The sequence below is a fragment of the Telmatherina bonti genome, assembly GCF_933228915.1.
Source record: "Telmatherina bonti genome assembly, chromosome: 1".
Lineage (NCBI taxonomy): Eukaryota > Metazoa > Chordata > Actinopteri > Atheriniformes > Telmatherinidae > Telmatherina > Telmatherina bonti.
In genome coordinates, this window is record NC_136619.1 from 2,601,583 (window position 1) to 2,621,993 (window position 20,411).

At 53.0% G+C, this 20,411-nt stretch overlaps 1 protein-coding gene across 3 annotated transcripts in view; it reads left to right on the forward strand.

Annotated features, from left to right (window-relative positions):
• lrrk1 (leucine-rich repeat kinase 1) overlaps nucleotides 1-20,411 on the forward strand; it is a 331,059-nt gene that overhangs the window by 34,604 nt on the left and 276,044 nt on the right. For 2 of the 3 annotated variants that reach the window (XM_079247905.1, XM_079247907.1), the window contains 5 exons: nucleotides 6,516-6,586; nucleotides 6,699-6,828; nucleotides 7,106-7,218; nucleotides 8,264-8,478; nucleotides 8,543-8,707. In XM_079247905.1, the coding sequence (XP_079104031.1) occupies nucleotides 6,516-6,586; nucleotides 6,699-6,828; nucleotides 7,106-7,218; nucleotides 8,264-8,478; nucleotides 8,543-8,707 (694 nt within the window). The remainder of the gene's footprint in view (nucleotides 1-6,515; nucleotides 6,587-6,698; nucleotides 6,829-7,105; nucleotides 7,219-8,263; nucleotides 8,479-8,542; nucleotides 8,708-20,411) is intronic. The other variant, XM_079247906.1, reaches the window with a different exon arrangement.

Here is a 20,411-nt window from a genome sequence, read left to right on the forward strand (position 1 = left end):
GTAGCTCCTCGTCCTGTGGTTGCGTAGCTCCTCCTCCTGTGGTTGCGTAGCTCCTCCTCCTGTGGTTGCGTAGCTCCTCGTCCTGTAGTTGCGTAGCTCCTCGTCCTGTGGTTACGTAGCTCCTCGTCCTGTAGTTGCGTAGCTCCTCGTCCTGTGGTTGCATAGCTCCTCGTCCTGTGGTTGCGTAGCTCCTCCTCCTGTGGTTGCATAGCTCCTCGTCCTGTGGTTGCGTAGCTCCTCCTCCTGTGGTTGCGTAGCTCCTCGTCCTGTGGTTGCGTAGCTCCTCCTCCTGTAGTTACGTAGCTCCTCGTCCTGTGGTTGCGTAGCTCCTCGTCCTGTGGTTGCGTAGCTCCTCGTCCTGTGGTTGCGTAGCTCCTCGTCCTGTAGTTGCGTAGCTCCTCGTCCTGTGGTTGCGTAGCTCCTCGTCCTGTGGTTGCGTAGCTCCTCGTCCTGTGGTTGCGTAGCTCCTCCTCCTGTGGTTGCGTAGCTCCTCCTCCTGTAGTTACGTAGCTCCTCGTCCTGTGGTTGCGTAGCTCCTCGTCCTGTGGTTGCGGAGCTCCTCGTCCTGTGGTTGCGTAGCTCCTCCTCCTGTGGTCGCAAAGCTCCTCCTCCTGTGGTCACGTAGCTCCTCGTCCTGTGGTTGCGTAGCTCCTCCTCCTGTAGTTACGTAGCTCCTCGTCCTGTGGTTGCGTAGCTCCTCGTCCTGTAGTTGCGTAGCTCCTCGTCCTGTGGTTGCGTAGCTCCTCGTCCTGTAGTTACGTAGCTCCTCGTCCTGTGGTTACGTAGCTCCTCGTCCTGTAGTTGCGTAGCTCCTCGTCCTGTGGTTGCATAGCTCCTCGTCCTGTGGTTGCGTAGCTCCTCCTCCTGTGGTTGCATAGCTCCTCGTCCTGTGGTTGCGTAGCTCCTCCTCCTGTGGTTACGTAGCTCCTCCTCCTGTAGTTACGTAGCTCCTCCTCCTGTGGTTGCGTAGCTCCTCCTCCTGTGGTTGCGTAGCTCCTCCTCCTGTAGTTGCGTAGCTCCTCCTCCTGTGGTTGCGTAGCTCCTCCTCCTGTAGTTACGTAGCTCCTCGTCCTGTGGTTGCGTAGCTCCTCCTCCTGTGGTTGCGTAGCTCCTCGTCCTGTGGTTGCGTAGCTCCTCCTCCTGTGGTTGCGTAGCTCCTCCTCCTGTAGTTGCGTAGCTCCTCCTCCTGTGGTTGCGTAGCTCCTCCTCCTGTAGTTACGTAGCTCCTCGTCCTGTGGTTGCGTAGCTCCTCCTCCTGTGGTTGCGTAGCTCCTCGTCCTGTGGTTGCGTAGCTCCTCCTCCTGTGGTTGCGTAGCTCCTCGTCCTGTAGTTACGTAGCTCCTCGTCCTGTGGTTGCGTAGCTCCTCGTCCTGTGGTTGCGTAGCTCCTCGTCCTGTGGTTGCGTAGCTCCTCCTCCTGTGGTTGCGTAGCTCCTCCTCCTGTAGTTACGTAGCTCCTCGTCCTGTGGTTGCGTAGCTCCTCGTCCTGTGGTTGCGGAGCTCCTCGTCCTGTGGTTGCGTAGCTCCTCCTCCTGTGGTCGCAAAGCTCCTCCTCCTGTGGTCACGTAGCTCCTCGTCCTGTGGTTGCGTAGCTCCTCCTCCTGTAGTTACGTAGCTCCTCGTCCTGTGGTTGCGTAGCTCCTCGTCCTGTGGTTGCGTAGCTCCTCGTCCTGTGGTTGCGTAGCTCCTCGTCCTGTAGTTGCGTAGCTCCTCGTCCTGTGGTTGCGTAGCTCCTCGTCCTGTAGTTGCGTAGCTCCTCGTCCTGTGGTTACGTAGCTCCTCGTCCTGTAGTTGCGTAGCTCCTTGTCCTGTGGTTGCGTAGCTCCTCGTCCTGTGGTTGCGTAGCTCCTCGTCCTGTAGTTGCGTAGCTCCTCGTCCTGTGGTTGCGTAGCTCCTCGTCCTGTGGTTACGTAGCTCCTCGTCCTGTAGTTGCGTAGCTCCTCGTCCTGTAGTTGCGTAGCTCCTCGTCCTGTAGTTGCGTAGCTCCTCGTCCTGTAGTTGCGTAGCTCCTCGTCCTGTGGTTGCGTAGCTCCTCGTCCTGTAGTTGCGTAGCTCCTCGTCCTGTGGTTGCGTAGCTCCTCGTCCTGTAGTTGCGTAGCTCCTCGTCCTGTAGTTGCGTAGCTCCTCGTCCTGTGGTTGCGTAGCTCCTCGTCCTGTAGTTGCGTAGCTCCTCGTCCTGTGGTTGCGTAGCTCCTCGTCCTGTGGTTGCGTAGCTCCTCGTCCTGTGGTTACGTAGCTCCTCCTCCTGTAGTTACGTAGCTCCTCGTCCTGTGGTTGCGTAGCTCCTCGTCCTGTGGTTGCGTAGCTCCTCGTCCTGTGGTTGCGTAGCTCCTCGTCCTGTGGTTGCGTAGCTCCTCCTCCTGTGGTTGCGTAGCTCCTCCTCCTGTGGTTGCGTAGCTCCTCGTCCTGTGGTTGCGTAGCTCCTCCTCCTGTAGTTACGTAGCTCCTCGTCCTGTGGTTGCGTAGCTCCTCGTCCTGTGGTTGCGGAGCTCCTCGTCCTGTGGTTGCGTAGCTCCTCCTCCTGTGGTCGCAAAGCTCCTCCTCCTGTGGTTGCGTAGCTCCTCCTCCTGTAGTTACGTAGCTCCTCGTCCTGTGGTTGCGTAGCTCCTCGTCCTGTGGTTGCGGAGCTCCTCGTCCTGTGGTTGCGTAGCTCCTCCTCCTGTGGTCGCAAAGCTCCTCCTCCTGTGGTCACGTAGCTCCTCGTCCTGTGGTTGCGTAGCTCCTCCTCCTGTAGTTACGTAGCTCCTCGTCCTGTGGTTGCGTAGCTCCTCGTCCTGTGGTTGCGTAGCTCCTCGTCCTGTGGTTGCGTAGCTCCTCGTCCTGTAGTTGCGTAGCTCCTCGTCCTGTGGTTGCGTAGCTCCTCGTCCTGTAGTTGCGTAGCTCCTCGTCCTGTGGTTACGTAGCTCCTCGTCCTGTAGTTGCGTAGCTCCTCGTCCTGTGGTTGCGTAGCTCCTCGTCCTGTGGTTGCGTAGCTCCTCGTCCTGTAGTTGCGTAGCTCCTCGTCCTGTGGTTACGTAGCTCCTCCTCCTGTAGTTACGTAGCTCCTCGTCCTGTGGTTGCGTAGCTCCTCGTCCTGTGGTTGCGTAGCTCCTCGTCCTGTGGTTGCGTAGCTCCTCGTCCTGTGGTTGCGTAGCTCCTCCTCCTGTGGTTGCGTAGCTCCTCCTCCTGTGGTTGCGTAGCTCCTCGTCCTGTAGTTGCGTAGCTCCTCGTCCTGTGGTTACGTAGCTCCTCGTCCTGTAGTTGCGTAGCTCCTCGTCCTGTGGTTGCATAGCTCCTCGTCCTGTGGTTGCGTAGCTCCTCCTCCTGTGGTTGCATAGCTCCTCGTCCTGTGGTTGCGTAGCTCCTCCTCCTGTGGTTGCGTAGCTCCTCCTCCTGTGGTTGCGTAGCTCCTCCTCCTGTAGTTACGTAGCTCCTCGTCCTGTGGTTGCGTAGCTCCTCCTCCTGTGGTTGCGTAGCTCCTCCTCCTGTGGTTGCGTAGCTCCTCCTCCTGTAGTTGCGTAGCTCCTCCTCCTGTGGTTGCGTAGCTCCTCCTCCTGTAGTTACGTAGCTCCTCGTCCTGTGGTTGCGTAGCTCCTCCTCCTGTGGTTGCGTAGCTCCTCGTCCTGTGGTTGCGTAGCTCCTCGTCCTGTGGTTGCGTAGCTCCTCGTCCTGTGGTTGCGTAGCTCCTCCTCCTGTGGTTACGTAGCTCCTCGTCCTGTGGTTGCGTAGCTCCTCCTCCTGTGGTTGCGTAGCTCCTCCTCCTGTGGTTGCGTAGCTCCTCGTCCTGTGGTTGCGTAGCTCCTCGTCCTGTGGTTGCGTAGCTCCTCCTCCTGTGGTTGCGTAGCTCCTCGTCCTGTGGTTGCGTAGCTCCTCCTCCTGTCGTTACGTAGCTCCTCCTCCTGTGGTTGCGTAGCTCCTCGTCCTGTGGTTGCGTAGCTCCTCGTCCTGTGGTTGCGTAGCTCCTCCTCCTGTGGTTACGTAGCTCCTCGTCCTGTGGTTGCGTAGCTCCTCCTCCTGTGGTTGCGTAGCTCCTCGTCCTGTGGTTGCGTAGCTCCTCCTCCTGTGGTTACGTAGCTCCTCCTCCTGTGGTTGCGTAGCTCCTCCTCCTGTGGTTGCGTAGCTCCTCCTCCTGTGGTTACGTAGCTCCTCCTCCTGTGGTTGCGTAGCTCCTCCTCCTGTGGTTGCGTAGCTCCTCCTCCTGTGGTTGCGTAGCTCCTCCTCCTGTGGTTGCGTAGCTCCTCCTCCTGTGGTTGCGTAGCTCCTCCTCCTGTGGTTGCGTAGCTCCTCCTCCTGTGGTTGCGTAGCTCCTCCTCCTGTGGTTACGTAGCTCCTCGTCCTGTGGTTGCGTAGCTCCTCGTCCTGTGGTTGCGTAGCTCCTCGTCCTGTGGTTGCGTAGCTCCTCCTCCTGTGGTTGCGTAGCTCCTCCTCCTGTGGTTGCGTAGCTCCTCCTCCTGTGGTTACGTAGCTCCTCGTCCTGTGGTTGCGTAGCTCCTCGTCCTGTGGTTGCGTAGCTCCTCGTCCTGTGGTTGCGTAGCTCCTCCTCCTGTGGTTGCGTAGCTCCTCCTCCTGTGGTTACGTAGCTCCTCGTCCTGTGGTTGCGTAGCTCCTCGTCCTGTGGTTGCGTAGCTCCTCGTCCTGTGGTTACGTAGCTCCTCCTCCTGTGGTTGCGTAGCTCCTCCTCCTGTGGTTACGTAGCTCCTCCTCCTGTGGTTGCGTAGCTCCTCCTCCTGTGGTTACGTAGCTCCTCCTCCTGTGGTTACGTAGCTCCTCCTCCTGTGGTTGCGTAGCTCCTCCTCCTGTGGTTACGTAGCTCCTCCTCCTGTGGTTACGTAGCTCCTCGTCCTGTGGTTGCGTAGCTCCTCGTCCTGTGGTTGCGTAGCTCCTCCTCCTGTGGTTACGTAGCTCCTCCTCCTGTGGTTGCGTAGCTCCTCCTCCTGTGGTTACGTAGCTCCTCCTCCTGTGGTTACGTAGCTCCTCCTCCTGTGGTTGCGTAGCTCCTCCTCCTGTGGTTACGTAGCTCCTCCTCCTGTGGTTGCGTAGCTCCTCGTCCTGTGGTTGCGTAGCTCCTCCTCCTGTGGTTACGTAGCTCCTCGTCCTGTGGTTGCGTAGCTCCTCCTCCTGTGGTTGCGTAGCTCCTCCTCCTGTGGTTACGTAGCTCCTCGTCCTGTGGTTGCGTAGCTCCTCCTCCTGTGGTTGCGTAGCTCCTCCTCCTGTGGTTGCGTAGCTCCTCCTCCTGTGGTTACGTAGCTCCTCGTCCTGTGGTTGCGTAGCTCCTCCTCCTGTGGTTGCGTAGCTCCTCCTCCTGTGGTTGCGTAGCTCCTCCTCCTGTGGTTGCGTAGCTCCTCCTCCTGTGGTTACGTAGCTCCTCGTCCTGTGGTTGCGTAGCTCCTCCTCCTGTGGTTACGTAGCTCCTCGTCCTGTGGTTGCGTAGCTCCTCCTCCTGTGGTTGCGTAGCTCCTCCTCCTGTGGTTGCGTAGCTCCTCCTCCTGTGGTTACGTAGCTCCTCGTCCTGTGGTTGCGTAGCTCCTCGTCCTGTGGTTGCGTAGCTCCTCCTCCTGTGGTTACGTAGCTCCTCGTCCTGTGGTTGCGTAGCTCCTCGTCCTGTGGTTGCGTAGCTCCTCCTCCTGTGGTTACGTAGCTCCTCGTCCTGTGGTTGCGTAGCTCCTCCTCCTGTGGTTACGTAGCTCCTCGTCCTGTGGTTGCGTAGCTCCTCCTCCTGTGGTTGCGTAGCTCCTCCTCCTGTGGTTACGTAGCTCCTCGTCCTGTGGTTGCGTAGCTCCTCGTCCTGTGGTTGCGTAGCTCCTCCTCCTGTGGTTGCGTAGCTCCTCCTCCTGTGGTTACGTAGCTCCTCGTCCTGTGGTTGCGTAGCTCCTCGTCCTGTGGTTGCGTAGCTCCTCCTCCTGTGGTTGCGTAGCTCCTCGTCCTGTGGTTGCGTAGCTCCTCGTCCTGTGGTTGCGTAGCTCCTCCTCCTGTGGTTGCGTAGCTCCTCGTCCTGTGGTTGCGTAGCTCCTCCTCCTGTGGTTACGTAGCTCCTCGTCCTGTGGTTGCGTAGCTCCTCCTCCTGTGGTTACGTAGCTCCTCGTCCTGTGGTTGCGTAGCTCCTCCTCCTGTGGTTGCGTAGCTCCTCCTCCTGTGGTTACGTAGCTCCTCGTCCTGTGGTTGCGTAGCTCCTCGTCCTGTGGTTGCGTAGCTCCTCCTCCTGTGGTTGCGTAGCTCCTCCTCCTGTGGTTACGTAGCTCCTCGTCCTGTGGTTGCGTAGCTCCTCGTCCTGTGGTTGCGTAGCTCCTCCTCCTGTGGTTGCGTAGCTCCTCGTCCTGTGGTTGCGTAGCTCCTCGTCCTGTGGTTGCGTAGCTCCTCCTCCTGTGGTTGCGTAGCTCCACCTGAAGAAAACGGGTTTCCTACGGAGAGCTGGGAAACTTTCTGCTCTCTGAACGTTGGAACCTCGCTCCTGGTTTCAGGCTGAAACCTTCTGATCTTGTTCTTTTGAACCACAAGCAGCCGGTCCAGCCTTCAGTCTGTCTTCTCCCTTCCTCACAGAACCGACGAGGGGCCCAGAACCAGGAGACTGGCTTTCCTGACCACATGGAACAGGAGGGACCCAGACCCAGGTACGTCTGCTTTCCGTGTAGACCTGTAGGCCAGAGGCTGACCCAGATGGTCAGGAGGAACCTGGACCTGAATGGTTGTGTTCTGACCCGCTGCATGGCTCTGCGTTGGCAGTGTGTCCCATCGACTTTCCCGGCATCCTGAAAGATTCCCTGGAAGTTCTGCACCTGAACAACAACCAGCTGGACTGTGTTCCTCCGTCGGTTTGTGGTCTGCTCAGCCTGACTGAGCTCTACCTGTCCAAGTGAGTCCATCTGCGTCCGATTGCACATTTAGTAGGTGTTACTTATCGGTTCCTGCAGCTGTAGTTGGGTTTGGCCTGAGAGGCAGCGCTTGGCAGAGGCTTGGAGCGGAATCTTGTTAGCGTACTGCACCCATCAGGGTCTGGTCGGGGGGGGGCTGGGTGTTGCACTGGGGGTGAGAAGGGTCAACCTGAACTCAGAGTGTCATTTAGACGGAGCATCCAGATGTTTTTATCCACGTTACCTGACTGATCCCTGTTTCTCCTGATCTGGGAGCAGTAATCCTGGGATCCGGGAGCTTCCGGTGGAGCTCGGTCAGCTCTCCAACCTGTGGCAGCTGGACACAGAGGAGCTGAACATCACAAACGTTCCTCAAGCCATCAGAAACGAAGGTACCAGATTCTGAACTCTCCCTGTACCAGCTCCCTGTGCTTCTTCTTCTCCTGCACGTTTCCTGATGATTCTGGTCTTCTGGAGCCTCCAAACCTGCACCTAGACCCTGATCTAATCCTGGGGCCTAAACATGAACCATCCAACCAAAGTCAGATCTGCAGGTCAGGGCGAGCTCATCGGCACCCCGACGACTCGTGTTAAAACCAGTACGGGCTCACCAAGCCACGTCAGAGATCCAAAAATAAGGAAATGAATGAAAGTGGAACGCCTCCTTTCATTTAGTATGGAATAATATTCAAGGTTATTTATTTCATCATAAAAACTATAAAAAATATGTCAAAAAATGAAATAAAATTCAACTTAAAATATTTTATTTATGCCAGAGGGAAATTACTATACACAGTTTGTATAAAAATATATAAATACTTTTAAATAAATACATTTATTTCATTCATCATCCTAACCGCTTATTCCGCTGAAGGGTGGCGGGAAGCTGGAGCCGATCCCAGCAGGCTTTGGGCGAAAGGCGGGGTACACCCTGGACATCACCATGTCCATCGCCGGGACAACCACTACGCCGCCGTGCAGCCATGTCTCTTTAGATATTAATCAGAACTATTTCATAGTTAAATCTGTCCGTGTATTAGGATCTTTCTCTGCTTATTTCATGGTGGTTTCTGTGGAAATGTTCCAAGACATTTCTAACGTAGATCATCCGAACTTTTTAACCAAAAAGCAGACTTCTGAGGACCACGCCGTTAAAGTTTCGGACAGGAGTGAAAGCAGACGTTTATGTTGAGGTAGAAAGACTTTTACATGTTCAGGAACTTAATGAAGGCCTGGTCATAAACAGAGCTGATTATTATAAATCCATACAATAAATGCTGAAATAAATAAGATAAATGAATAAAATCTACATTTTTTAATTATTTACCAGCTTATTGACCTGTAATTTATTTTAAAAAGCCATAAAAATTGGCATTAAATGACAGACGGATGGATGGACGGAGGTGAAACCAGATGATGAGCTCTCCTCTTCATCAGGTGCTGCTTCTATCCTCGCCTTCCTACGGGCTCACCTCCGAAAAGCAGAACCCTGTAAGCAGCTGAAGATGCTTGTGATTGGTCCTCCGAGGCAAGGGAAGACGGCGCTGGTGGAGGCTCTGCTGACCGGGAAGGCATCGCCCTTCACCCCCTCAGAGCGCAGCATCTCCACCTCCACCTGGGAGCTGGACAAGCCCAGCAAGAACAACATAAAGGTGTGCATCCACTAGAAACACGTGCAGGTTTGCCGTCTGAGGCTGACGTCCTTGTTTCTGACAGAAGGACTCCGTGGTGTTCAACGTGTGGGACGTCGGTGGTCCGGCCAGCATGACCACCATCAACCAGTGTTTCTTCACTGATAAGGCTCTCTATGTGGTCATCTGGAACCTGGCGCTGGGAGAGGAGGCGGTGGCCAACCTGCAGACATGGCTGCTCAACATAGAGGTAACACACACACACACACACACACACACACACACACACACAGCATGTATAGATCTAACCCTTAAAAGTCTATTAGATCTACGTCGTCCCCGAGGTCCATCATGTCTATCATCATAGTAGAGTGGAACTGTGATGGTCATGTGACCCTCCAGCTGGTCTACGGAGGTTTTCCAGCGTTTCTATCCATCCAGGAGGTTTACCACCATTATTTATCACATCTTCATCACCATCACTACCATGTTGCTAAGAGACCTCTATTTTCACCTGGACATGATGATGAAGACACTTCCTGTCAGACTTTCCACCAATCAGAGAGCTTAAACTGACGGTAACGTCCAATCAGGAGCAGCCAAAGATCAACAAGTGATGAGAAAAGCAGGAAAATAATGATCCTCTATGGCTGGAATAAAGCCAAGAAGACGTTTGGGATGCAGCTGAGGTGGAGGTGCTGCAGTGAGGACAGCAGGTAGATAGTAGCAGGAAGACGTGTGGAAACATGGAAACTGTGTGTGTGTGTGTGTGTGTGTGTGTGTGTGTGTGTGTGTTTCAGACGTGAGAGAATGATGTGCAGATCAGAAAAGGTTTGGTCACTGTCGATCTGTTTGTTATTTCTACAAACTTCTGGTTTCTATTTATGCTGCTTTATCTGTTTATACATTCACCTCATCACCATGAAAATCTCCCGTTCCACCTCATCACCATGAGAATCTCCCGTTCCACCTCATCACCATGAGAATCTCCCGTTCCACCTCATCACCATGAGAATCTCCCGTTCCACCTCATCACCATGAGAATCTCCCGTTCCACCTCATCACCATGAGAGTCTCCCGTTCCACCTCATCACCATGAGAGTCTCCCGTTCCACCTCATCACCATGAGAGTCTCCCGTTCCACCTCATCACCATGAGAATCTCCCGTTCCACCTCATCACCATGAGAATCTCCCGTTCCACCTCATCACCATGAGAATCTCCCGTTCCACCTCATCACCATGAGAATCTCCCGTTCCACCTCATCACCATGAGAGTCTCCCGTTCCACCTCATCACCATGAGAATCTCCCGTTCCACCTCATCACCATGAGAGTCTCCCGTTCCACCTCATCACCATGAGAATCTCCCGTTCCACCTCATCACCATGAGAGTCTCCCGTTCCACCTCATCACCATGAGAATCTCCCGTTCCACCTCATCACCATGAGAATCTCCCGTTCCACCTCATCACCATGAGAATCTCCCGTTCCACCTCATCACCATGAGAGTCTCCCGTTCCACCTCATCACCATGAGAATCTCCCGTTCCACCTCATCACCATGAGAGTCTCCCGTTCCACCTCATCACCATGAGAATCTCCCGTTCCACCTCATCACCATGAGAGTCTCCCGTTCCACCTCATCACCATGAGAGTCTCCCGTTCCACCTCATCACCATGAGAATCTCCCGTTCCACCTCATCACCATGAGAATCTCCCGTTCCACCTCATCACCATGAGAGTCTCCCGTTCCACCTCATCACCATGAGAATCTCCCGTTCCACCTCATCACCATGAGAATCTCCCGTTCCACCACATCACCATGAGAATCTCCCGTTCCACCTCATCACCATGAGAATCTCCCGTTCCACCTCATCATGATGAGAATCTCCCATTCCACCTCATCACCATGAGAATCTCCCGTTCCACCTCATCACCATGAGAGTCTCCCGTTCCACCTCATCACCATGAGAGTCTCCCGTTCCACCTCATCACCATGAGAATCTCCCGTTCCACCTCATCATGGTGAGAATCTCCCGCTCCACCTCATCACCATGAGAATCTCCCGTTCCACCTCATCACCATGAGAATCTCCCGTTCCACCTCATCACCATGAGAGTCTCCCGTTCCACCTCATCACCATGAGAGTCTCCCGTTCCACCTCATCACCATGAGAATCTCCCGTTCCACCTCATCACCATGAGAATCTCCCGTTCCACCTCATCACCATGAGAATCTCCCGTTCCACCTCATCACCATGAGAATCTCCCGTTCCACCTCATCACCATGAGAATCTCCCGTTCCACCTCATCACCATGAGAATCTCCCGTTCCACCTCATCATGATGAGAATCTCCCATTCCACCTCATCACCATGAGAGTCTCCCGTTCCACCTCATCACCATGAGTCTCCCGTTCCACCTCATCACCATGAGAATCTCCCGTTCCACCTCATCACCATGAGAATCTCCCGTTCCACCTCATCATGATGAGAATCTCCCATTCCACCTCATCACCATGAGAGTCTCCCGTTCCACCTCATCACCATGAGTCTCCCGTTCCACCTCATCACCATGAGAATCTCCCGTTCCACCTCATCACCATGAGAATCTCCCGTTCCACCTCATCACCATGAGAATCTCCCGTTCCACCTCATCACCATGAGAATCTCCCGTTCCACCTCATCATGATGAGAGTCTCCCATTCCACCTCATCACCATGAGAGTCTCCCGTTCCACCTCATCACCATGAGAATCTCCCGTTCCACCTCATCACCATGAGAATCTCCCGTTCCACCTCATCACCATGAGAATCTCCCGTTCCACCTCATAACCATGAGAATCTCCCGTTCCACCTCATCACCATGAGAATCTCCCGTTCCACCTCATCACCATGAGAATCTCCCGTTCCACCTCATCACCATGAGAATCTCCCGTTCCACCACATCACCATGAGAATCTCCCGTTCCACCTCATAACCATGAGAATCTCCCGTTCCACCACATCACCATGAGAATCTCCCGTTCCACCTCATAACCATGAGAATCTCCCGTTCCACCTCATCACCATGAGAGTCTCCCGTTCCACCTCATCACCATGAGAATCTCCCGTTCCACCTCATCACCATGAGAATCTCCCGTTCCACCTCATCACCATGACAATCTCCCGTTCCACCTCATCACCATGAGAATCTCCCGTTCCACCTCATCACCATGAGAGTCTCCCGTTCCACCTCATCACCATGAGAGTCTCCCGTTCCACCTCATCACCATGAGAATCTCCCGTTCCACCTCATCACCATGAGAGTCTCCCGTTCCACCTCATCACCATGAGAATCTCCCGTTCCACCTCATCACCATGAGAATCTCCCGTTCCACCTCATCACCATGAGAATCTCCCGTTCCACCTCATCACCATGAGAATCTCCCGTTCCACCTCATCACCATGAGAATCTCCCGTTCCACCTCATCACCATGAGAATCTCCCGTTCCACCTCATCATGATGAGAATCTCCCATTCCACCTCATCACCATGAGAGTCTCCCGTTCCACCTCATCACCATGAGAGTCTCCCGTTCCACCTCATCACCATGAGAGTCTCCCGTTCCACCTCATCACCATGAGAATCTCCCGTTCCACCTCATCATGATGAGAATCTCCCATTCCACCTCATCACCATGAGAGTCTCCCGTTCCACCTCATCACCATGAGAGTCTCCCGTTCCACCTCATCACCATGAGAATCTCCCGTTCCACCTCATCACCATGAGAATCTCCCGTTCCACCTCATCACCATGAGAATCTCCCGTTCCACCTCATCATGATGAGAATCTCCCATTCCACCTCATCACCATGAGAGTCTCCCGTTCCACCTCATCACCATGAGAGTCTCCCGTTCCACCTCATCACCATGAGAATCTCCCGTTCCACCTCATCACCATGAGAATCTCCCGTTCCACCTCATCATGAGAATCTCCCATTCCACCTCATCACCATGAGAGTCTCCCGTTCCACCTCATCACCATGAGAATCTCCCGTTCCACCTCATCACCATGAGAATCTCCCGTTCCACCTCATCACCATGAGAATCTCCCGTTCCACCTCATCACCATGAGAATCTCCCGTTCCACCTCATCACCATGAGAATCTCCCGTTCCACCTCATCACCATGAGAATCTCCCGTTCCACCTCATCACCATGAGAATCTCCCGTTCCACCACATCACCATGAGAATCTCCCGTTCCACCTCATAACCATGAGAATCTCCCGTTCCACCACATCACCATGAGAATCTCCCGTTCCACCTCATAACCATAAGAATCTCCCGTTCCACCTCATCACCATGAGAGTCTCCCGTTCCACCTCATCACCATGAGAATCTCCCGTTCCACCTCATCACCATGAGAATCTCCCGTTCCACCTCATCACCATGACAATCTCCCGTTCCACCTCATCACCATGACAATCTCCCGTTCCACCTCATCACCATGAGAATCTCCCGTTCCACCTCATCACCATGAGAATCTCCCGTTCCACCTCATCACCATGAGAATCTCCCGTTCCACCCCATCACCATGAGAATCTCCCGTTCCACCTCATCACCATGAGAATCTCCCGTTCCACCTCATCATGATGAAAATCTCCCGTTCCACCTCATCATGATGAGAATCTCCCGTTCCACCTCATCACCATGAGAATCTCCCGTTCCACCTCATCATGATGAGAATCTCCCGTTCCACCTCATCATGATGAGAATCTCCTGTTCCACCTCATCACCATGAGAATCTCCCGTTCCACCTCATCATGATGAAAATCTCCCGTTCCACCTCATCACCATGAGAATCTCCCGTTCCACCTCATCATGATGAAAATCTCCCGTTCCACCTCATCATGATGAGAATCTCCCGTTCCAAATCATCATGATGAGAATCTCCCATTCCACCTCATCACCATGAGAGTCTCCCGTTCCACCTCATCACCATGAGAGTCTCCCGTTCCACCTCATCACCATGAGAATCTCCCGTTCCACCTCATCACCATGAGAATCTCCCGTTCCACCTCATCACCATGAGAATCTCCCGTTCCACCTCATCATGATGAGAATCTCCCATTCCACCTCATCACCATGAGAGTCTCCCGTTCCACCTCATCACCATGAGAGTCTCCCGTTCCACCTCATAACCATGAGAATCTCCCGTTCCACCTCATCACCATGAGAATCTCCCGTTCCACCTCATCATGAGAATCTCCCATTCCACCTCATCACCATGAGAGTCTCCCGTTCCACCTCATCACCATGAGAATCTCCCGTTCCACCTCATCACCATGAGAATCTCCCGTTCCACCTCATCACCATGAGAATCTCCCGTTCCACCTCATCACCATGAGAATCTCCCGTTCCACCTCATCACCATGAGAATCTCCCGTTCCACCTCATCACCATGAGAATCTCCCGTTCCACCTCATCACCATGAGAATCTCCCGTTCCACCACATCACCATGAGAATCTCCCGTTCCACCTCATAACCATGAGAATCTCCCGTTCCACCACATCACCATGAGAATCTCCCGTTCCACCTCATAACCATAAGAATCTCCCGTTCCACCTCATCACCATGAGAGTCTCCCGTTCCACCTCATCACCATGAGAATCTCCCGTTCCACCTCATCACCATGAGAATCTCCCGTTCCACCTCATCACCATGACAATCTCCCGTTCCACCTCATCACCATGACAATCTCCCGTTCCACCTCATCACCATGAGAATCTCCCGTTCCACCTCATCACCATGAGAATCTCCCGTTCCACCTCATCACCATGAGAATCTCCCGTTCCACCCCATCACCATGAGAATCTCCCGTTCCACCTCATCACCATGAGAATCTCCCGTTCCACCTCATCATGATGAAAATCTCCCGTTCCACCTCATCATGATGAGAATCTCCCGTTCCACCTCATCACCATGAGAATCTCCCGTTCCACCTCATCATGAGAATCTCCCGTTCCACCTCATCATGATGAGAATCTCCTGTTCCACCTCATCACCATGAGAATCTCCCGTTCCACCTCATCATGATGAAAATCTCCCGTTCCACCTCATCACCATGAGAATCTCCCGTTCCACCTCATCATGATGAAAATCTCCCGTTCCACCTCATCATGATGAGAATCTCCCGTTCCAAATCATCATGATGAGAATCTCCCGTTCCACCTCATCACCATGAGAATCTCCTGTTCCACCTCATCATGATGAGAATCTCCCGTTCCACCTCATCACCATGAGAATCTCCTGTTCCACCTCATCATGATGAGAATCTCCCGTTCCACCTCATCACCATGAGAATCTCCCGTTCCACCTCATCATGATGAGAATCTCCTGTTCCACCTCATCATGATGAGAATCTCCCGTTCCACCTCATCATGATGAGAATCTCCTGTTCCACCTCATCATGATGAGAATCTCCTGTTCCACCTCATCACCATGAGAATCTCCTGTTCCACCTCATCATGATGAGAATCTCCTGTTCCACCTCATCACCATGACAATCTCCCGTTCCACCACATCACCATGAGAATCTCCTGTTCCACCTCATCATGATGAGAATCTCCTGTTCCACCTCATCATGATGAGAATCTCCTGTTCCACCTCATCACCATGACAATCTCCCGTTCCACCACATCACCATGAGAATCTCCTGTTCCACCTCATCATGATGAGAATCTCCCGTTCCACCTCATCATGATGAGAATCTCCTGTTCCACCTCATCATGATGAGAATCTCCCGTTCCACCTCATCACCATGAGAATCTCCTGTTCCACCTCATCATGATGAGAATCTCCTGTTCCACCTCATCACCATGAGAATCTCCCGTTCCACCACATCATGATGAGAATCTCCCGTTCCACCTCATCATGATGAGAATCTCCTGTTCCACCTCATCCCCATGAGAATCTCCTGTTCCACCTCATCCCCATGAGAATCTCCCGTTCCACCTCATCATGATGAGAATCTCCCGTTCCACCTCATCATGATGAGAATCTCCCGTTCCACCTCATCATGATGAGAATCTCCCGTTCCACCTCATCATGATGAGAATCTCCCGTTCCACCTCATCATGATGAGAATCTCCCGTTCCACCTCATCACCATGAGAATCTCCCGTTCCACCTCATCACCATGAGAATCTCCCGTTCCACCTCATCACCATGAGAGTCTCCCGTTCCACCTCATCACCATGAGAGTCTCCCGTTCCACCTCATCACCATGAGAATCTCCCGTTCCACCTCATCACCATGAGAATCTCCCGTTCCACCTCATCACCATGAGAGTCTCCCGTTCCACCTCATCACCATGAGAATCTCCCGTTCCACCACATCACCATGAGAATCTCCCGTTCCACCTCATCACCATGAGAATCTCCCGTTCCACCTCATCATGATGAGAATCTCCCATTCCACCTCATCACCATGAGAATCTCCCGTTCCACCTCATCACCATGAGAGTCTCCCGTTCCACCTCATCACCATGAGAGTCTCCCGTTCCACCTCATCACCATGACAATCTCCCATTCCACCTCATCACCATGACAATCTCCCGTTCCACCTCATCACCATGACAATCTCCCATTCCACCTCATCACCATGACAATCTCCCGTTCCACCTCATCACCATGACAATCTCCCGTTCCACCTCATCACCATGACAATCTCCCGTTCCACCTCATCACCATGAGAATCTCCCGTTCCACCTCATCACCATGAGAATCTCCCGTTCCACCTCATCACCATGAGAATCTCCCGTTCCACCCCATCACCATGAGAATCTCCCGTTCCACCTCATCACCATGAGAATCTCCCGTTCCACCACATCACCATGAGAATCTCCCGTTCCACCTCATCATGATGAAAATCTCCCGTTCCACCTCATCATGATGAGAATCTCCTGTTCCACCTCATCACCATGAGAATCTCCCGTTCCACCTCATCATGATGAGAATCTCCCGTTCCACCTCATCATGATGAGAATCTCCTGTTCCACCTCATCACCATGAGAATCTCCCGTTCCACCTCATCATGATGAAAATCTCCCGTTCCACCTCATCACCATGAGAATCTCCCGTTCCACCTCATCATGATGAAAATCTCCCGTTCCACCTCATCATGATGAGAATCTCCCGTTCCACCTCATCATGATGAGAATCTCCCGTTCCACCTCATCACCATGAGAATCTCCTGTTCCACCTCATCATGATGAGAATCTCCCGTTCCACCTCATCACCATGAGAATCTCCTGTTCCACCTCATCATGATGAGAATCTCCCGTTCCACCTCATCACCATGAGAATCTCCCGTTCCACCTCATCATGATGAGAATCTCCCGTTCCACCTCATCATGATGAGAATCTCCCGTTCCACCTCATCATGATGAGAATCTCCTGTTCCACCTCATCATGATGAGAATCTCCTGTTCCACCTCATCACCATGAGAATCTCCTGTTCCACCTCATCATGATGAGAATCTCCTGTTCCACCTCATCACCATGACAATCTCCCGTTCCACCACATCACCATGAGAATCTCCTGTTCCACCTCATCATGATGAGAATCTCCTGTTCCACCTCATCATGATGAGAATCTCCTGTTCCACCTCATCACCATGACAATCTCCCGTTCCACCACATCACCATGAGAATCTCCTGTTCCACCTCATCATGATGAGAATCTCCCGTTCCACCTCATCATGATGAGAATCTCCTGTTCCACCTCATCATGATGAGAATCTCCCGTTCCACCTCATCACCATGAGAAGCTCCTGTTCCACCTCATCATGATGAGAATCTCCTGTTCCACCTCATCACCATGAGAATCTCCCGTTCCACCACATCATGATGAGAATCTCCCGTTCCACCTCATCATGATGAGATTCTCCTGTTCCACCTCATCCCCATGAGAATCTCCTGTTCCACCTCATCATGATGAGAATCTCCCGTTCCACCTCATCATGATGAGAATCTCCCGTTCCACCTCATCATGATGAGAATCTCCCGTTCCACCTCATCATGATGAGAATCTCCCGTTCCACCTCATCATGATGAGAATCTCCCGTTCCACCTCATCACCATGAGAATCTCCCGTTCCACCACATCACCATGAGAATCTCCCGTTCCACCTCATCACCATGAGAATCTCCCGTTCCACCTCATCACCATGAGAGTCTCCCGTTCCACCTCATCACCATGAGAGTCTCCCGTTCCACCTCATCACCATGAGAATCTCCCGTTCCACCTCATCACCATGAGAATCTCCCGTTCCACCTCATCACCATGAGAGTCTCCCGTTCCACCTCATCACCATGAGAATCTCCCGTTCCACCACATCACCATGAGAATCTCCCGTTCCACCTCATCACCATGAGAATCTCCCGTTCCACCTCATCACCATGAGAATCTCCCGTTCCACCTCATCATGATGAGAATCTCCCATTCCACCTCATCACCATGAGAATCTCCCGTTCCACCTCATCACCATGAGAGTCTCCCGTTCCACCTCATCACCATGAGAGTCTCCCGTTCCACCTCATCACCATGAGAATCTCCCGTTCCACCTCATCATGGTGAGAATCTCCCGCTCCACCTCATCACCATGAGAATCTCCCGTTCCACCTCATCACCATGAGAATCTCCCGTTCCACCTCATCACCATGAGAGTCTCCCGTTGCACCTCATCACCATGAGAGTCTCCCGTTCCACCTCATCACCATGAGAATCTCCCGTTCCACCTCATCACCATGAGAATCTCCCGTTCCACCTCATCACCATGAGAATCTCCCGTTCCACCTCATCACCATGAGAATCTCCCGTTCCACCTCATCACCATGAGAATCTCCCGTTCCACCTCATCACCATGAGAATCTCCCGTTCCACCTCATCACCATGAGAATCTCCCGTTCCACCTCATCATGATGAGAATCTCCCATTCCACCTCATCACCATGAGAGTCTCCCGTTCCACCTCATCACCATGAGAGTCTCCCGTTCCACCTCATCACCATGAGAATCTCCCGTTCCACCTCATCACCATGAGAATCTCCCGTTCCACCTCATCATGATGAGAATCTCCCATTCCACCTCATCACCATGAGAGTCTCCCGTTCCACCTCATCACCATGAGAGTCTCCCGTTCCACCTCATCACCATGAGAATCTCCCGTTCCACCTCATCACCATGAGAATCTCCCGTTCCACCTCATCATGATGAGAATCTCCCATTCCACCTCATCACCATGAGAGTCTCCCGTTCCACCTCATCACCATGAGAATCTCCCGTTCCACCTCATCACCATGAGAATCTCCCGTTCCACCTCATCACCATGAGAATCTCCCGTTCCACCTCATCACCATGAGAATCTCCCGTTCCACCTCATCACCATGACAATCTCCCATTCCACCTCATCACCATGACAATCTCCCGTTCCACCTCATCACCATGAGAGTCTCCCGTTCCACCTCATCACCATGAGAGTCTCCCGTTCCACCTCATCACCATGAGAATCTCCCGTTCCACCTCATCACCATGAGAATCTCCCGTTCCACCTCATCACCATGAGAATCTCCCGTTCCACCTCATCACCATGAGAATCTCCCGTTCCACCTCATCACCATGAGAATCTCCCGTTCCACCTCATCACCATGAGAATCTCCCGTTCCACCTCATCACCATGAGAATCTCCCGTTCCACCTCATCATGATGAGAATCTCCCATTCCACCTCATCACCATGAGAGTCTCCCGTTCCACCTCATCACCATGAGAGTCTCCCGTTCCACCTCATCACCATGAGAATCTCCCGTTCCACCTCATCACCATGAGAATCTCCCGTTCCACCTCATCATGATGAGAATCTCCCATTCCACCTCATCACCATGAGAGTCTCCCGTTCCACCTCATCACCATGAGAATCTCCCGTTCCACCTCATCACCATGAGAATCTCCCGTTCCACCTCATCACCATGAGAATCTCCCGTTCCACCTCATCACCATGAGAATCTCCCGTTCCACCTCATCACCATGACAATCTCCCGTTCCACCTCATCACCATGACAATCTCCCGTTCCACCTCATCACCATGAGAGTCTCCCGTTCCACCTCATCACCATGAGAGTCTCCCGTTCCACCTCATCACCATGAGAATCTCCCGTTCCACCTCATCATGATGAGAGTCTCCCGTTCCACCTCATCACCATGAGAATCTCCCGTTCCACCTCATCACCATGAGAATCTCCCGTTCCACCTCATCACCATGAGAATCTCCCGTTCCACCTCATCACCATGAGAATCTCCCGTTCCACCTCATCACCATGAGAATCTCCCGTTCCACCTCATCACCATGAGAATCTCCCGTTCCACCTCATCACCATGAGAATCTCCCGTTCCACCTCATCACCATGAGAATCTCCCGTTCCACCTCATCATGATGAGAATCTCCCATTCCACCTCATCACCATGAGAGTCTCCCGTTCCACCTCATCACCATGAGAGTCTCCCGTTCCACCTCATCACCATGAGAATCTCCCGTTCCACCTCATCACCATGAGAATCTCCCGTTCCACCTCATCATGATGAGAATCTCCCATTCCACCTCATCACCATGAGAGTCTCCCGTTCCACCTCATCACCATGAGAGTCTCCCGTTCCACCTCATCACCAAGAGAATCTCCCGTTCCACCTCATCACCATGAGAATCTCCCGTTCCACCTCATCATGATGAGAATCTCCCATTCCACCTCATCACCATGAGAGTCTCCCGTTCCACCTCATCACCATGAGAATCTCCCGTTCCACCTCATCACCATGAGAATCTCCCGTTCCACCTCATCACCATGAGAATCTCCCGTTCCACCTCATCACCATGAGAATCTCCCGTTCCACCTCATAACCATGAGAATCTCCCGTTCCACCTCATC